This window comes from Salmo salar, chromosome ssa05, assembly GCF_905237065.1.
Source record: "Salmo salar chromosome ssa05, Ssal_v3.1, whole genome shotgun sequence".
Classification (NCBI taxonomy): Eukaryota; Metazoa; Chordata; class Actinopteri; order Salmoniformes; family Salmonidae; genus Salmo; species Salmo salar.
The window spans coordinates 62,801,868-62,821,446 of NC_059446.1; the positions used below are offsets into that span (position 1 = coordinate 62,801,868).

At 40.9% G+C, this 19,579-nt stretch overlaps 1 protein-coding gene across 2 annotated transcripts in view; it reads left to right on the forward strand.

The window, feature by feature from the left end:
* The window catches only part of LOC106605419 (protein O-linked-mannose beta-1,4-N-acetylglucosaminyltransferase 2), a 28,161-nt gene extending 11,074 nt beyond the window's left edge, over positions 1 to 17,087 (forward strand). Inside the window, exons 1-2 of one of the 2 annotated variants that reach the window (XM_014201054.2) lie at positions 2,440 to 2,687; positions 15,001 to 17,087. In XM_014201054.2, coding sequence (XP_014056529.1) covers positions 15,075 to 16,850 — 1,776 coding nt within the window. In that variant the 5' untranslated portion in view covers positions 2,440 to 2,687; positions 15,001 to 15,074 and the 3' untranslated portion in view covers positions 16,851 to 17,087. Of the gene's footprint in view, positions 1 to 2,439; positions 2,688 to 15,000 lie in introns of those variants that run through there. The other variant, XM_014201055.2, reaches the window with a different exon arrangement.
* The last annotated feature ends 2,492 nt before the right edge of the window (positions 17,088 to 19,579 follow it).

Here is a 19,579-nt window from a genome sequence, read left to right on the forward strand (position 1 = left end):
GTCAGGTAGGATGGATTATCTTGGTAAAGGAGAAATGCTCACTTACAGTGATGTAAACAAATTTGTGCACAAACTTTGAGAGAAATTAGCTTTTTGTGCTTATGGAAGATTTTGGGTATTTTTTTATTTCAGCTCAGGAAACATGGGACCAACACTTTACATGTTGCATTTTATATTTTTGGTCAGTGTACATTTGACTGGTCATGCATATCGGTCTGTTATTTTGCATAATTTAGTGGAATTAAATTGGCGTGTGTACAGTATATTTGTTATGTATCTTATCACACTCGTACAGCATACATATACAGAGCCTTTGAGCGGAAATCTGTCAGACAGCGCGAGAGCTGCTGCTACAGCATCTCAAACAGCAAATGCATAGGCAAAAGAAGGCAGGCTTCATCAGCGTGTCACACACCACTTTGCAATGAGCTGAAGACGGTATGCATTTTGAAAACATATATACTTAATTGTTTGAAACCTGAAAGTTTAAATACATATTATGATGAGCAGGTCTTACCTTGCTTCAAAGTAGCCTAGCCAAAATCAGACCATATCCATGGAGGCAATTATTTTATATCAACTTTCTTTCATTGTCCATAGCCAAAGGCACAATCCTAGTCATATTGGCAGCCCATGCTAGTTGTTGCATATTACATCTCCCCTCTTTTTACATTTCTGATGGATATTTGAATCTCTGCCATAGGAAACCGCTTGGATGTGCAGAGCACTTTTGACAGGTTTTCCTGTTAATTGCATTATGGAACAAACATTCACGCTATTAGGCTATTTCTTTCTCAACAAGCTGACCAATAGAATAGGTAAACTGTTCTACTATGGGGGATAGTAGATTGACATAGGCTAGTGATTTTGCTGTTCGTTACTTGTCTTGTTGGTTGAGGAAAAGTAAATGTAGTATTTTGGTATTTATTAGGATCCCATTAGCTGGTGCAAAAGCAGCAGCTACTCTTCCTGGGGTCCACACAAAACATTAAACAATACAGAATGACATACAGAACATCAATAAACAATAACTGCTCAAGGACAGAACTACATACATTTTTTTAGAAGGCACATGTAGCCTACATATCAATGGATACACACAATATCAATGGATACACACAAACTAATAGGGGAGAGGCATTGTGCCACAAGGTGTTGCTTAATCTGCTTTTTGAAACCAGGTTTGCTGTTTATTTGAGCAATATGAGATGGAAGGAAGTTCCATGCAATACGGGCTCTATATAATACTGTACGCTTTCTTGAATTTGGGAACTGTGAAAAGACCCCTGGTGGCATGTGTGGTGGGCTAAGTGTGTGTGTCAGAGCTGTGTGTAAATTGACTATGCAAACAATTTGCGATTTTCAACACATGAATGTTTCTTATAAAAATAAGTGATGTAGTCAGTCTCTCAACTCTTAGACAAGAGAGACTGGCATGCATAGTATTTATATCAGCCCTGGACAGTTATTCTAACATCTTCAAAGTGCGCAACAGAATTAGGTAAGAAGGACCACACATTGTTGCATCCTCGACTTGCATGTTCTGTTAATATGAATTACCATCATCTAAATGTGATCTGTCATTCTCAGCATTGATATCAGGTTACGCACCCAATGCATATGGGTCTGGTAAATTTCTCAAATTTCCGGTAGATTTAAATGCTGCGGGTCAAAATGTCAGGTGTCACATTCTCCTAACGGAAACCCTGCCATGGTGGTATTCTGTTGCAGCTAGTGACATTAATAAAATATGTTTTCACATAAAATCACCCAAAAGACCCCTCCCCCCATGTTGAAAATTTAGTCAGATTAGCTAGATTAGATATAGCCTACTTTGTCAGTTGTTCACAAAAACACTTTACATTAGAACATGTATTTAGCTACATTTGATGGACTTCAAGGTTGTCTCTTAGTAGTGTGTGTACCGCAATATTATCTGGAGCACCAAAATGTAGGCTAATTGAAGTCATTGTGCCTGAATGGTTATGACTGAACGGTTGTGCAACAAATCTTATATAGAATCTCTTTCTAGTTCTGTGTTCCTAGTAACAGGATGACCAAGCTTTTTAACTTGTTCTGTAATTTCTGCATGCTGGTCACGGTTCTTAGAAAGTTCAGATTTATTGTCAAACTGCAGACTTTCCATTACGCTATGTAATCATTAATAATCAATTTCTTAAATTGAGACAGTGTTCTGTTTTGTCCTGAGTGCTAGCATCTCCAAATACATCCTACCATACTTTTTTATACATCTGTATAATTCAGAATTGAAATAAGCTATTACACAAAAGGATATTTTAATATGGAAAGCATCATGGGGCGCCTCTGTACAGGGATGCATACTAGTCATCTTTCGGCGAAATTCGCCGTTTTGAATCCAAAATATGCGACCTACGTGATTCGTGTCAATCCGATGAGAAACGTTTTGGGGTGGGGGGGGGGCGTTGGATGACTACTGGCTGTATGCGAACGAGTGATGCGTGTTTGGAGCAATACTGGCTGTATCCGAGGCTCAGCCAATCATTCACATAACAACAGAATGCTGCACACGACTGAAGAGAGAAGAGACAACCAATGTGCTAGATACAGCATCAGCGCGCGCTCTGGAAAGACTGCGGGAGAGTGGAATGGCAGACTGCCAGTTAATTTACAGCAGCGTGTCCCTGGCCTTGAACGATAACGAAGAGGTAGGTGAGAAACCTGACCACGGAGATGGGGGTGAGGAAGCGTACTTCATGAGCTGTAACCGAAAAACGATTGGCATTTGGAAAGTTTGAGGTGAGGGAGAAAGTGTGGTGGAACAAGTATTGTTAACTTTACTTAAAAATGCTATCTTGTTAGATGGATCGAATTCTCCGTTAGCTGGCCAGAGAAATGTTGAGCAACATTAGCCAACTTAACTGAACAAATAATTTAGTTTATGGTGTGAAAATTAACTAGCTAATAAAGTCAGACAGCTGACGCTACACCATCAGATATGCTAACATTAGTAACCTAACCAATTCGCTATAGTATTGTAGCGACCCTCACGGACAGCTGTGTGCTATGTGTTAGGCTATGGGTTGGTTGTGTTGTATTTACCAGTACCCAGTGTTCGCGGGGTCCGACATGCCAATCAACCTGCTATCTGCCAATCACGGGAATGCCTCGAATGTTCTGATGCCGGGCATCCTGGTGGTTGGCGGAGTGGCGTTGAGGGGGGTTGGGCAGGGGGATGGAGCATTGGGTTTTAGACCGGGTCTCGCCGTCACAAGAGAAGGTCACGGTTGTTTTATATGGTATCCTTCATTTATTTGGCGTGGGCTACGGCCAAACAGTAGCCTGTGTGAAGTTGGGTTAATAAACCGTAAATTCGTAAACTCAATCCTCTGTCTGGAATCTTGTTCCTTTATGATCTAGTCAGGTCATTACAGTATTAACTGGCATACGACTCCTTGTGCAGAAAAGCTCGCATGAACGCACACACGCTCAAATCTTCATTGCTGTGACTTTCTTGCTAGTTGAGATTTCTAATCACGTTCGGCTGCGTTTAATATTTTTTTTTATATCGGTTTGATCGCGGGGGAGGCACTAGTAATGTCTGCCGTTTTCTCTTTTCCAAAATTCGTCATCTCTCCCATGTCTTATTCGACTAGTAGTTGTTCTGAAATATGTATTGCTTGCCTACATTTTACTCCCTCCTCTGTTTAATATAACACGCATATATTAATTATTAATTTCGGTTGTCTATCCTGACGTGAAGTTTGTTCTATAGAAAGTATTTGACTCTGATGTGTAAGTTTGTTAACAAACATTAAATAACAAATACAAATGTCGATTTGCATAATAAGATATAAAATGATGATAAATCAAATATAAAAAGACAAATAACAAACAAATATTGGAAAGCTGCAACAGCTCGACTGAACATTTAGTCCACTTTAACTCAAGCCTAATCGAGTCCTGACAGGCAGTGCAGACATAATCCTCCAATGATGGGATGGTTTTCATACAGGACTGGTGGAACCATCGTGGGCAGCGGTCACAACCAATCTGAAATTTAGGATGAAAAATGTAAATATATTAAACATTAAATACATTTTCTTGAATTACAATTATTTCATTATCAGACAAAGTGGATGATGCTACCTCTAGAAATATTACTGCTTATACAAATTTGTACTCCTAAAAATGTGCCTTTAGAAGTGAACAATCAATTGCCCAGTTAGTGTCTTTCTCATTATTGTCCACCTCCCCACAGAAGTGGCACAGTTGGCTCAGGTCATCTAGCAAAACATGTCAAGTAGTCTATACATCTTTACATGTATTTTTCTGAGAAAACGGGAACAAGGGAATAGTGTAGGTTTCTTGTAAAATAATTATTTAAATACATGTGTTTTCGTGGACATCTAGTCAGAAGTTGGATCACAGATAACCTTGAAAGATCCATATAAGTTGTTTTTTTAAAATCTACAATTATATTAAATTAGAAATTGAACATATGGGTGTTTTGGAGGAGAGTGACTGCTATTTCGTCTCTCATGATGTTAACATCTTTGTCCATATTTGAAAAGACAATCGACTCCTCCTTCAGAACACATTCAGCATACTGGGGAAAAAATTTGGTGGGCATTTCAGTTTTCCCCAACAAAATTATGTTACACTTAAGATTCTAATTCGCAAGTATACAACGACACAGCTATAATATAATTTGACAGTTCTGTTTTGCCTTTTAGTCAGTATACTTTCAGTAGGTTAATTGTACATTACTTATACTCTCATACTTACTTTCAAGGCAAAGACCCCACAAGAAGTAACATCTTGTTGGCATGGGTGAGGAAGGGTACCACATGCCCATCTGGAGATATTACACCCCTTCTCTCTCAGGAATGATCTGAACATATATGTTAATAAAAGTACAGCATTTTGGAACACTTTATTGATTACAATATAGAGATTAATAACAGAGGGGAATCTGAGAAGGCAGGGATTCCAGCAGGGTGTGAGTTGAAGTAGTCAAATCTGGAGCTGACAAGGGCTGGAATGTAAATTATGTGATCATCATTATCTAACATCTGAGAATGGGCAGGCATTCCCTCGGATGAAGAGCATCTCCATCTTGCTGATTATGTGCTGTCATCCAGGTGAAAATGTCACGTGTATATCTGATGTAGGAAAAGAGATAAGAGATACGTTGAGTGTCCTGTGCATATGTATATGTACTGTGTATGTGTATATATATATTTTTAATTTCTATTATTATCATTATTGTGGTTGAGGGGTGGGGGAGGTTGATGGGGATGGTGGAGGTGCTGGGGAGGGGATTCTTCATGGAGGCACATTGTCATAGTTTTGTTTATTATATTATTATACATTTATTCTTTTTTCTTTTTTTCTATTATTTTAACAGTTTACTGTGATTATGCATGCATGTTGACTTATATATTTGAACTTTTTCGCGCAGAGTACAAATTGTATTATTATTATTGTACCTACATTCTTAAAAACTAAAACAGAAAAAGTTTAAAACAATGTAGGAAAAGCCATAAGAGGGAAAAGCACGATGGGATGGGGGATTGAGGGATGGGTAGAGAGAACAGTAGAGGGCTCTGAAAAACTATTATTGCTGAAATAATCACTTCCTTTTGTGACTAGAGTCTAATAATTCCTGTGGTACACATCAGAGGGCATGATAGGTCACCAAAAATGATTCTGAAGTGTGCCAGGCCTTGCAGTCCCAATTAATAATTAATGTATGTGTGTTATATTAAACATAGAGGAGGGAGTAAAATGTAGGCAAGAAATAAACATTTCAGAACAACTACTAGTCGAATAAGACATGGGAGAGATGACAAATTTTGGCAGAGATTTATTTATAGACTAACACACTTGAAACAAATAGCCAAACTGAAACCGGCAGACATTACTAGTGCCTCCCCCGCGATCAAACCGACATAAAAAATTTAATGAAACGCAGCCGAACGTGATCAGAAATCTCAACTAGCAAGCAAGTCGCAGCAATGAAGAACTAAGTGTGTGCGTGTTCATGTGAAGGGGGGGGGATTCTGGCAGGGGGGGGGCTTTTCAGCACACTGTTCCTGAAGTTATAACCCGTTAGTTGCTTACTGGACCCTGGCAAAGCTAATGAACTAACTACTATCTGTGAACTAATGTTTTCCCTCTACAATATGTGGTTAATGTTCAGAATGAGAGAATTAGGTGAAAATGAGGCATTGCTTGTTAAACAAGTGGATTCAGGGATCAAGTGTTGCTGGAGCTGGGCCTGGCTTAAGCTGGATGCCGCTATAGAGGTGAAAGGAACACCACACACTTTCCCTTTTTCTCACTTCGTCAATACAGTGGATAAAAGGGGTATGCCAGGTGTACTCTCTGCCTGAAAGAGCTCAATTATGCCAACAAAGGGTATTATGCTCTCCTGGCACATTGTAGAACAGATGTCCAAAAGCAGAAAGTGTAAAATGTAATAATGTGCAGTGTAGCCCAAAGATATTGCTTTTGTTGTGATGAACTTTACAGTAACACTTGTGTGTGTGAGTGAGGGGGATTATTACTTGTTTTACTCAGTGAACGTTATTTTTGCACACATGTAGCCTTGTGCACTTGATCGATGTCTACTATAGTGGGCAATTCTTTTGAGCAAAAATAGAATGCCTGTTTGTTTCATTCTAGTTCTACTTCAAGATGTTGTTTTCCCAAGTGCAATATTTAGATGTGTGTGGTCACAAGCCTTCTATTATAAAGGCTGTCATGGCTAACTGCAATATTAGTGTATTGTTTTTTTCTCAAGACTTGAGTGTCATTGCAGTAAAGTCTAGGCAACAAATAACCTTGGATTGCTTTCTTTACATTTTTTTGCTGTGAGTTAGGTTCACATTAACCACTTTTTATTTTACACACACAGAATGAGCATGTAGATCATATTCTTTTGTTGTTTAATTAGTTAAAACCTGCATTTCCCCCAAGCAGTGCCAAAAAAACAAACTTTTATGTCCCTCACCCGATTGCATCCCTGCTCTGTAGGGAGAACACTGGAGAGCTGAGCAGTGGAGTTTGATTCACATTTTCGCTCACAAAAACGTTCAATCTCAAGCCTGAAACCTCAACGGCTTGGTGCAGTGTTAGCTGAAGATGCTGCCATGGAATTGCCTGCTAATTTATCACAGAGGCAGGCTGACCTTTGGAATGCCCTTCAGTACTTGGCACAGTGGAATTGCAATAGGCCCTGCACGTATCCCTGTGGGCCGCCTGTGTGCATCGAGGAGAATTAACGCTCACCACTGGCACTGGCACCATTGCCCTTGTCCTCATGGATTGGAGGGCAATGCTGCTTTAGGTCTTCATGCTGTGACATTTAAGCAGCAAAAAAATGCATTGAGCACTATTAGCCTATTAGAAAAATGAAGTGGTATTGTCTGAATGGCATACCAACTTAAACACTTGTAGGAATTGGTTAAATGGGTAGGCTAAAAGGGAAAGCCGAGGGGTTTGGGAAAGCTGAGGAGTTTGTGCTATCAGCCTATACAGGTACATTTAAAATCTTAGAAGTAATTTCTGGACCTAAATCCCATGTAGGGGGCTTGGTCAAACTTTAGAGGAACCATGTAGGTAATTAATTTTTTTAGGGACTGCCAGAGGTTTCTTCCCAAATGGCACCCTATTCCCTTTGTAGTGCACTACTTCTGATCAGGTCACATCAAAAGTAGTGCACTGTAAAGGGGATAGGGTGCCATTTGGGAGAACCTTGTCCTCCTGATGACACCCAGGTCATGAAGCCTATAGGCCCAACTGTCAAGGTCACCAGCAGTGTCTAATTATGGGCTTTAGCCCCCTGTCAGTACAATATGGATCAGTGGGCAAAGTTGAGTTAACCAAACCTGTCTCCTCTGCCAGTGCCCTTTGGGAATGGCGATCCAAGTCAAACATTTGAGGAGAGGAGAAAAAAGGAGGCCCGAGTTTGGATGACAAATGAACGATGGGCTTCACTCAGTTTAACTTCAAATGTAGTGCAGTTCACATATGAGTATTATGAGTACCAGTACGTCTGCATTGCTATCATATTGTATCGATAGATGGAGATAAGGGCTTCCCCAAGACTTTTCTCACCTGAATTAGTATCATGCTCTTTTGGTAAACTAAATCTCAAGTCGTTATGAAAACAAGTGGAAAAAGCTCTTGTGTAACTGATCTTTTTCCTGTAACTTAGCTAAAACTGCAGGGTATTGCCACAAAGACTGAGCCTACTACTACCACTGACATATTGTAGCCTAGGTATTTGGATGTCAAAATAGCCTGAGGACTTTTTAGCCTGCCTCTATTGCAGCATATGAGAGCAGATTTGGAAAGAGAGAATGAGAGCAGCAAGAGAGAGAGTGAAAGAGAGAGCAGGGAGGGAGAGATGGAGCCATTATGTCTTTGTTCAGTCTGGCTTCTTCCTCCAGGGCCCTTGGCTTGGCTGGCTGTTAGAGGAGATAGAGTCCGGGGCTTTAGGAGAGTGTAAGGTTGGCTGTGTCCAATGGGCCCTGGTCAAAAGTATTGCACTAAATAGAAAATAGTGTGCCATTTGGGATTTAGACAGTCAGGCCAGAGATACAGGAGTTCATTATGATCTCAGTGTGGAGAGGAGAGAGAGAGACAGGAAGACCGTGGGGGGATGGCTACTCTCTGGGGATGCTAGTGGCAAAGGAGGATTCTCAAGGAGTTTTTAGGATAGAGCAATTTGACCCAAGGAAAAAATGAAGAAATCAGAGGTGCATGTGTGTCTGTGCAAATGTGTGTTGGAAGTGGCAATGACCGTTCATTATGTTTCCATGATGTCTGCTGTATGAATCTTGTGCTCCATAATGTCTGCTGCTCAAAGCATTAGAGGCATTGAGGTAGGGTTAAACTTATTTTACTTAACCTGGGATTGAAGGATGGATAGGCTTGGCTGCAAGGTAGACTTGGGTGGTATCCAGATTGACCTACCTTCAAACCAACCTTGTGCCATCCTGGGATATTCGGTAATACCGGCACTGCACACAAGGGGCACTATTTTCAAACCCCACCGAGCTTCTAATCCCAAGGTTAGCAATGCTAACAAGTACATGGAAAATACCATAGCGATTGCTAGTCAAATGCAAACTAGCGCATGCAAACATTTTATACAGTCTCTGACAAACTGTTTGCAGGACAGATATCACAGCTCATAAAGTTTTATAAAAGTAACAAAAAAATGCTACTCACAGTTTTCTGCACGCACAAAACGAATATTAGAAGGCATGGTAGGTTTATTTATCAAAATAGTTTAACCTGCTTTTTTGGTATAAAAGTCACTGATCTGGCTTTCAAAGCGAAAATGCCCTTTTTGTTACAAATTTAACCAGAATAATGTACAATGCACATCCACTAATAATGACCAACTTCTGGTAGCAGGCAGCAGGCATTATAGAAAATTAACACGGTTTCATAAAAAATCTCTAAAGCGCAAGCCTACGTGCTAGTGAGTAGCCAGTGAATCTTTTATATTTAAAGTCAGCCAACTTGGATCTACAGTGCATTCAGAAAGTATTCAGACCTCTTGATCTTTTCCACATTTTGTTACGTTACCGCCTTATTCCAAAATATATTTAAAAATAATAATTCCTCATTAATCTACACACAATAATACCCCATAATGACAGAAAAAAAAACGGTTTTTAGAATAAAAATGAACTGAAATATGACGTTTACATACACTACCATTGAAAAGTTTGGGGTCACTTAGAAATGTCCTTGTTTTTAAAAGAAAAGCAAAACATTTTGTCCATTAAAATAACATCAAATTGATCAGAAATACAGTGTAGACATTGTTAATGTTGTAAATGACTATTGTAGCTGGAAACGGCTGATTTTAAAAAAAATGGAATATCTACAGTTGAAGTCGGAGGTTTACATACACTTAGGTTGGAGTCATTAAAACTCCTTTTTCAACCACTCCACAAATTTCTTGTTAACAAACTATAGTTTTGGCAAGTCGGTTAGTACATCTACTTTGTGCATGACACAAGTCATTTTTCCAACAATTGTTTAGAGACAGATTATTTCACTTATAATTCACTGTATCACAATTCCAGTGGGTCAGAAGTAGAGGTCGACCGATTAATCGGAATGGCCAATTAATTAGGGCCGATTTCAAGTTTTCATAACAATCGGTAATCTGCATTTTTGGACACCGATTGTGGCCGATTTAAATATTTAATTTTTTTTACCTTTATTTAACTAGGCAAGTCAGTTAAGAACACATTCTTATTTTCAATGACGGCCTAGGAACGGTGGGGTAACTGCCCTGTTCAGGGGCAGAACGACAGATTTTTACCTTGTCGGCTCGGGGATTCGATCTTGCAACCTTCCGGTTACTAGTCCAACTCTCTAACCACCTGCCTTACATTGCACTCCACGAGGAGCCTGCGTGGCAGGCTGACTACCTGTTACGCGAGTGCAGCAAGAAGCCAAGGTAAGTTGCTAGCTAGCATTAAATTTAGCTTATAAAAAACAATCAACCTTAACAGAATCACTAGTTAACTACACATGGTTGATGATATTACTAGTTTATCTAGCGTGTTCTGCGTTGCATATAATCGATGCGGTCCCTGTTAATTGCTCATCGAATCACAGCCTACTTCTCCAAACGGGCGATGATTTAACAAGCGCATTCGTGAAAAAAGCACTGTCGTTGCACCAATGTGTACCTAACCATAAACATCAATGCCTTTCTTTAAAATCAATGCAGAAGTATATATTTTTAAACCTGCATATTTAGTTAATATTGCCTGCTAACATGGCTTTCTTTTAACTAGGGAAATTGTGTCACTTCTCTTGCGTTCCGTGCAAGCAGTCAGGGTATATGCAGCAGTTTGGGCCGCCTGGCTCGTTGCGAACTGTGTGAAGACCATTTATTCCTAACAAAGACCGTAATTAATTTGCCAGAATTGTACATAATTATGACATAACATTGAAGGTTGTACAATGTAACAGCAATACTTAGACTTAGGGATGCCACCCGTTAGATAAAATACGTAACGGTTCCGTATTTCACTGAAAGAATAAATGTTTTGTTTTCGAAATGATAGTTCCCGGATTTGACCATATTAATGAGCTAAGGCTCGTATTTCTGTGTGTTATTATGTTATAATTAAGTCTATGATTTGATATTGATAGAGCAGTCTGACTGAGCGGTGGTAGGCAGCAGCAGGCTAGTAAGCATTCATTCAAACAGCACTTTCGTGCATTTGCCAGCAGCTCTTCGTTGTGCTTCAAGCATTGGACTGTTTATGACTTCAAGCCTATCAACTCCCGAGATTAGGCTGGTGTAACTGATGTGAAATGGCTAGCTAGTTAGCGGGGTGCACGCTAATAGCGTTTCAATCGGTGACGGCGCTCGCTCTGAGACCTTGAAGTAGTTGTTCCCTTGCTCCGCAAGGGCCGCGGCATTTGTGGAGCAATGGATAACGATGCTTCGAGGGTGGCTGTTTTCGATGTGTTCCTGGTTCGAGCCCAGGTAGGGGAGAGGAGAGAGACGGAAGCTATACTGTTACACTGGCAATACTAAAGTGCCTATAAGAACATCCAATAGTCAAATGTATATGAAATACAAATGGTATAGAGATAAATAGTCCTATAATTCCTATAATAACTACAACCTAAAACCTCTTACCTGGGAATATTGAAGACTCGTTAAAAGGAACCACCAGCTTTCATATGTTCTCATGTTCTGAGCAAGGAACTTAAACGTTAGCTTTTTTACATGGCACATATTGCACTTTTACTTTCTTCTTCAACACTTTGTTTTTGCATTATTTAAACCAAATTGAACATGTTTCATTATTTATTTGAGGCTAAATTGATTTTATTGATGTATTATATTAAGTTAAAATAAAACTGTTCATTCAGTATTGTTGTAATTGTCATTATTACAAATAAATAAATACATGTTTAAAAAAATCGGCCGATTTAATCGGTACCGAAAAATCATAATCGGTCGACCTCTAGTCAGAAGTTTACATGCACTAAGTTGACTGTCCCTTTAAACAGCTTGGAAAATTCCAGAAAATTATGTCATGGCTTTAGAAGCATCTGATAGACTAATTGACATCATTTGAGTCAATTGGAGGTGTACCTGTGGATGTATTTCAAGGCCTACCTTCAAACTCAGTGCCTCTTCGCTTGACATCATGGGAAAATCAGAAGAAATTAGCCAAGACCGCAGAAATCAAATTGTAGACCTCCACAAGTCTGGTTCATCCTTGGGAGCAATTTCCAAACGCCTGAAGATACCACGTTCATCTGTACAAACAATAGTACGCAAGTATAAACACCATGGGACCAGGCAGCCGTCATACCACTCAGGAAGGAGTTGCGTTCTGTCTCCTAGAGATGAACATACAGTCTCAACATCAACAGTGAAGAGACGACTCCGGGATGCTGGCCTTCTAGGCAGAGTTCCTCTGTCCAGTGTCTGTGTTCGTTTGCCCATCTTAATCTTTTCTTTATATTGGCCAGTCTGTGATATGGCTTTTTCTTTGCAACTCTGCCTAGAAGGCCAGCATCCCGGAGTCGCCTCTTCACTGTTGACGTTGAGACTGGTGTTTTTGCTTTGTCATTATGGGGTATTGTGTGTAGATTGATGTGGATTTTTTTGTTGTTGAAAAAGTCAAGGGGTCTGAATACTTTCCGAAGGCACTGTTGAACAGTTGAACTTTTATGAATACACTCTCCTGTCCGCCTCCAACTGTTTGAACAACATCCTGTTCATTTAGTTTAGATGTTGAAATAAAAAAAATCATAATAAATAGTGGCCTACCTGTAAGATGCCTATTCTCAGAATGAAAATGAGTTGCCAATTCCTTATATAAATGCATATTTTTATGCTCATTGCACATTTATAAAACATAGACTAGATGGCTAGCACATAAGTCTGTGGCTAAAATGCTGCTAGCGGTTCGTGGTACCCCGCCTGACAAACTGAGTATTAATTAATTTCCCACAATCATGTTCATTAATACTTCCATTTTAATAGATAACGAACTACTAAATTAGAAAACCAAATGCACAACTGTAGAGCATTTAGCGCTGCAAATCGCAGCATCAAATGATGCAAAATTCATCATACGGGCCAGATTTCTGTATTTTGAAAGTTACATATCTTGAAACCTTGATCGCTGACATGCAAAACATTTTGGGACTATATCAACAATGGACTAATGAAACAAATACCAAAAGATCGTTTTTGGGTGTAGTTGTCCTTTAATAGTTATACGATATCTAGCTGGCAAACATTTAGTTGTGAATTCCATACTTTAACTAGATCACCTGGCGCGTGCTCACAAAGCTCCGATCTCTTGTTGTGTGCTTGTAACCAAACGTGACTGGGGACTACCGGTAGGCCTAAACTTCATAATGAAAAATAATCTGACAGGTGAAATGAAGAACGTGATCTGCTTTATTTCCTAACCTACTGCACAAGTTGACTGCAGGTATTTACTTAAAGTAGCTAAAAATATTCAAATTTATATTAAAAATAAATAGTTTCAATGGTATTGAAAAACCATCCTGTGGCTATTACCAAATACTCTGGAATACGGCATATACAGTATACTGACCAAGCCTACTGCAGACAGTCATTCTGTCTCCAGGGAGAGGAAGGAAGTGTATTTAGTGTCTGCAGCCCAAAGTTGAAGGTTAGGGAGATAGTCTGTAGATTCTGATGCATATTATAGATGCCAATGACTACGCTAACTCTCTTGACTCTTCTTTTTGAGTATTGCTAAGTTATGGTGATATAAAGCATATTTTTAATTAATTATTTAAGTCTCAAACCTGTATGTTATTTACACACCCTCAATTTTTTTATACTGGAATAATTATATTATTTTAATCTCTATTATTTTATCTCTATTATGAAAAGTGATATTTATAGTATCCCAGGCAGAGGCTAGCCTATAGAAACATTTGTTCTTGTAGCAGTTAACCTTTAGATGACTATTTACCCCCTTAGTCTGGAAGCAGCTGCTTGGGATCCCAAATGGCACTGTATTCCCAAGATAGTGCACTACTTTTTACTGCAGCCCTATGGGTCCTGGACTAATGAATAGCATTTGGGACTCAGAGAGTCTGTCTCACCACATGACTCACTTGTTCTCTCAATATGCAGATTAGTGTAGTTTTAAGAGGAACTTTTCTTTTCCCCTTTCTATCCTCACAATGTCATTCATCAAGACATAACCAGGAGGGGAGTGTGATTTGAGGTTCTAGGAAAGCCTGTGCTTATCCACCAAGGTAAACAAAGGATACGTCCCAAATGGCACACTTTTCCCTAGCCTATAGAGTGCAGTACTTTTGATCAGAGCCATATGGGTCCTGGTCAAAAGTAGTGCACTTAAAATTAATATTTTGAGGTTTTGGCAATGAGGCCCTTTGTCTACTTCCCCAGAGTCAGATGAACTTGTGGATACCATTTGTATGTCTCTGTGTCCAGTATGAAGGAAGTTAGAGGTAGTATTGCGAGCCAATGTTAACTAGTGTTGTTAGTTCCCATAGACTTCCAGTCATTGCCTTAACGCTAGTTAGCCATTGAGCTAACGCTAGTGAGAAACATCCTTCAAACTGCACACAGAGACATAAAAATGGTATCCACGAGTTCATCTGACTCTGGAGAAGTAAGTAAAGGGCTTCATTGCCAAAATCCCAGAGTATCCCTTTATTTGGGACACAGACAAAGGCTTCTCCAAGGGAAGGGGCTCTGAGCCATGCTTTGATCCCTAAAATTGAAATTGTTCTACCGGTATGTAGACCTTCATAAATAGCACTTTAAATAATAGTCTTGCGCTTTGTTTGATATTATTTATATGATTACTTTGAGTTTGAATGTAATTTGAATTTGGAAAGTCTGAAATATATTATGTTCAGTTGGAAACATGATATCAGTAATATGCTAAAAATAATCTCTCTCCCTCTCCCCCCACCCCCTCTCTCTCTCCTCTCCAGGTGTATCAGCACCTGGCTAGCGGGAGACAGAGCATGCGTGTGAGGTCAGAGATCAAATTGAACGTGGAGCTGTGATGCGTGCGGCGAGCTGCAGGATGAATGTGGCGGCCATTCTGAACGGCCTACTGGTGTCGGTGGTGGCAGCACTGCTCTGGAAGTACGTGAGGCTAAGCGAGCATGCTGCAGTACTGGAGGAGGAGCTGCAGCTGACCCGCCAGTCCCAGGAGTTGTCCCAGGCCCGGATAGACTACCACACTGCTCTGCTGGCCCTCCAAGAGTATGGCACCCGTATGGTCTGCACCGGCAAGATGCACACTGATCGCATCTGCCGCTTCGATTACCTGTGCTACTGCACCGAGGCCGAAGAGTTTGTCTTCTTCCACAGCAACTCCTCCTTCATGCTGCCCAACCTGGGGCCCCGGCGCTTCCAGCCGGCCCTGCTGGACCTGTCCTCTGTGGAGGATCACAACACCCAGTACTTCAACTTCCTGGAACTGCCCGCAGCTGCCCTCAAGTTCATGCCCAAGCCTGTGTTCGTCCCTGACGTCGCCCTCATCCTCAACCGGTTCAATCCGGATAATCTGATGCACGTGTTCCACGATGACCTGCTTCCCATCTTCTACACCATGCAGCAGTACTCGGACCTGGACGATGAGGCCCGCCTGGTCTTCATGGAGGGCTGGAGTGAGGGCGCACACTTTGACCTCTACCGCCTGCTGAGCAGCAAGCAGCCACTTCTCAAAGAACAGCTGAGGAACTTTGGCAAACTTATGTGCTTCACAAAGTCCTACGTGGGCTTGTCCAAGATGACCACATGGTACCAGTACGGCTTTGTCCAGCCACAGGGCCCCAAAGCCAACATCCTGGTCTCTGGGAACGAGATCCGTCAGTTTTCCTCATCGCTGATGGAGAAGCTCAATATCACCACGCTAGGAGGAGAGGAGAGCCCAGTGGAGGAAAAGGATGAGTACATCGTAGTGTTCAGTCGCTCCATCAACAGACTCATCCTGAACGAAGCAGAGCTGATCCTGGCGTTAGCGCAGGAGTTCCAGATGAGAGCTGTGACGGTGTCTCTGGAGGAGCAGACCTTCCCCAGCATCGTCAAGGTCATCAGCGGGGCCTCCATATTGGTCAGCATGCACGGGGCCCAGCTGGTCTCCTCTCTCTTCCTCTCACGGGGGGCCATCGTAGTGGAGCTCTTCCCCTATGCGGTCAACCCAGAGCAGTACACCCCTTACAAAACCCTGGCCTCTCTACCAGGCATGGACCTGCAGTATGTGGCCTGGAGGAACATGGTGGAGGAGAACTCTGTGGCCTACCCAGAGAGGCCCTGGGAGCAGGGAGGTATAGCCCACCTGGATAAGGAAGAGCAGGACCACATCCTGGCCAGTAAGGAAGTGCCCAGACACCTGTGTTGCCGCAACCCTGAGTGGCTCTATCGCATCTACCAGGACACCATAGTGGACATCCCTTCTTTACTAGAGGCTCTCAGAGCGACAGTGAAAACCAAGCCCAACCTGAAGAAGGCCAAGCCTGCCAGCACGGTCCACCCAGGCCAGGTCAGAGAGCCCCAGTGCCAGACGTCGGTCCAGGCCACCAACGAGGCTAAGCTGACTGTGTCGTGGCAAATCCCCTGGAACCTCAAGTACCTGAAGGTCAGGGAGGTGAAGTATGAAGTGTGGATCCAGGAGCAAGGAGAGAACACGTACATGCCTTATATTCTCCCCCACCAGAACTATACCTTTTCTGAAAACATCAAACCCTTTACGACGTACCTGGTGTGGGTGCGCTGCATCTTTAATAAAAACCTCCTGGGGCCCTTTGCAGATGTACTCACGTGCAGGACATAATTTGAGTTGATATTTACAGTTTGAAGTATGTGACTGCTTGTTCCGGATGATCAGATATTGGGGCTGTGGATTATTGAAGGTGATGCTAGAAAGGTTCTGTATAATTTCAGCCAGTAGTTTTGAAAGTAGCGCTCACGAGCCAAAATGGGTCCCAGAAAATGGTGCACAATTGTATACGACGTCATTCATTTTGTATGATATGTTACGTCCTGCACAATAAATGTATGTTTCCTGAAATTCGTATGATATGTTCCGAATTTGTAAGTGCTTAAGATCCTGTTCAATCTCTTTTTAAAAGGAACATCTGTGATTGAGGATAGTCTCCAATTTGAGGATAGTTGATATGATGTAATCTGTATCTAGGATGAGAGACTGCTGTTTGATGAGACAACCATGTCCTCACACAGAGGAGAGTGGAATGCAGTAGACATTCAATGGCATTTAGCATGGGATGCAGGAATACATGAGTCACGATTTAAGGATGCATTGTCTGTACCTGCAGAAAGTGCTATACAACATGTATTTTTGAGATATAGGAATTTCTTTAATATACTTATTTCTGAGCAAAAATGTATAGTATAAATTAATGTATGTTTTTTTATTAGTCTTAAACACTGAACCTATCTATACCTGTACTTATTTGAGTATGTCATGTAGGTTTTCAGCAAAGCCCAGGTGGGACTTTAGGATGACTTGGTCTTGGTTTCATACTTATTTGATTGGTTTGTGATTTGTTATACAGTTATCTGATAAATCACACCTTTGTGGCTTAGCCTACCCTCCTGCACAAAGTTGTAGCTTTGTCATGTTGCCTTTCTAATTGGCAATTTACATAATTGCAGAATGTTGCCAAAACCTTAAAGGGATACTGTGAGATTCTGGCAATTTTCTACTTACCCAGAGTCAGATGAACTCGTGGGTACCATATTTATGCCTCTGCGTGCAGTATGAAGGAAGTTAGAAGTAGTTTCGCGAGCCAATCCTAACTAGCATTAGCACAATGACTGGAAGTCTATGGGTGTCTGCTAGCTGGGTATCTGCTTCAGGCCTGGGCAATTCCAGTCCTCGGGGACCTGATTGGTGTCACACTTTTCCCCCATCCCTAGCAAACACACCTGATTTAAACTAATTGCGTTTTTAACTGAAGCTCATGATTAGTTGATTATTGGAGTCAGGTGCGTTAGCTGGGGCAAATGTGTGACACCAATCAGGCCCCCGAGGACTGGAGTTGCCCAGGCCTGCTTGCTGCAGATACCCATACACTTCCAGTCATTGCGCTAACACTAGTAGCGCTAGCAACTTCCTTCAAACCACACGCAGAGACATAAAAAGGGTATCCATGAGTTCATCTGACCCTGGGGAAGTAGATAAAGGGCCTCATTGCCAAAATCCCGAAGTATCCCTTTAAGAGAAACCAAAGTGAATTTGAAAATATGGTCACCAGTCTACAGTACCATTAATTATGTGTTATTAGTTGTGATTTGGATTATCTTGTGCTTCATTGAGGCTTTAATATTTGCCATTTATCGTTTTGAACTATTGTGGCCCATGGATAATTAATTCTTCCCCTTCTAGATTATTTGAGATATTAATTCAAGGCAGATAAAACTTTCAAAGAGTGTGTCCAGGAAAATATGTTGGCAGTTTTCTAAAGATGCTGACTAAAACATGCATTATTCATTCAAATGTAGCAGTCGTTTAAGAACAGGGTTCCTCTAACTGACAATTAAGAGAATCTATTATCATGTATTTATGTGAAAGGTTGCTATGCGGTGCGGTCACTAGATATGCGAGGGTAGTTCTATTTCTTTCAGAAAAACTGGAGTTTCTTCAATCAGTTTCTTTGTCATTGCCCTGTGTGTCAAAAGATAAATACAAAAAGGTTCATGTCACTTCAGTGTCCCCATTACAGCAATTCTGAGTTCAATTGTCCTATTCTTTTTTTATTCAGTCCACACAGTTACAGAAAATGATCAGAATTCCTTACTTACTATTAATGGGTACCATTTCTGATTGTGATCATTTACATTTTTCGCAGGTTATATGCATGCATAAACTTGTGCTATAATTAGCCTGTGATGCTTTTAATTTGAAAGGGTGGTAATTACTGCTCTGCCCCAAATCAAGCTGGAGGAATAACCCATTCTATGGCTCATCAGTGCTGCTAACCATACGTGATGCAGGGTTTGTATCCCAAATGGCACCCTCTTCCCTTTATAGTGTACTACTTTTGACCAAGACCTATAAAGGTGACCTGAGCCTAAAAATAGTGCTCTATATAGGGAATAGGGTGCCATTTTGGGACTCAGCCCAAGTCTATATGATGGTGTGCAAAGCTGCCTGTTACTTTTCATTGCCTTGTGGTGTGCAAAATTAAAGTAATGACTAGCTTCCCAGTATGTAGCAAGCCCCCAGAGTAAGAGTGCTGATGTAGGATCAGCAGCAGCCCTCCTGTTCTACTAAGCGTATAGACATTGCCTTCAGAAAGTATTTACACCCTTTGACTTTTTCCACATTTTGTTGTTACAAAGTGGGATTAAAATGGTTGGAAAAATGTACAATTAAATCCATCTACAAATAATCTGTAATGTCAAGTGGAAGAAAAATACTAACATTTGTAAAAAATAACACTAATACAGTATATCTTTATTACATAAGTATTCAACCCACTTAGTCAACACATGTTAGAATCACCTTTGCCAGCAATTACAGCTGTGAGTCTTTCTGGG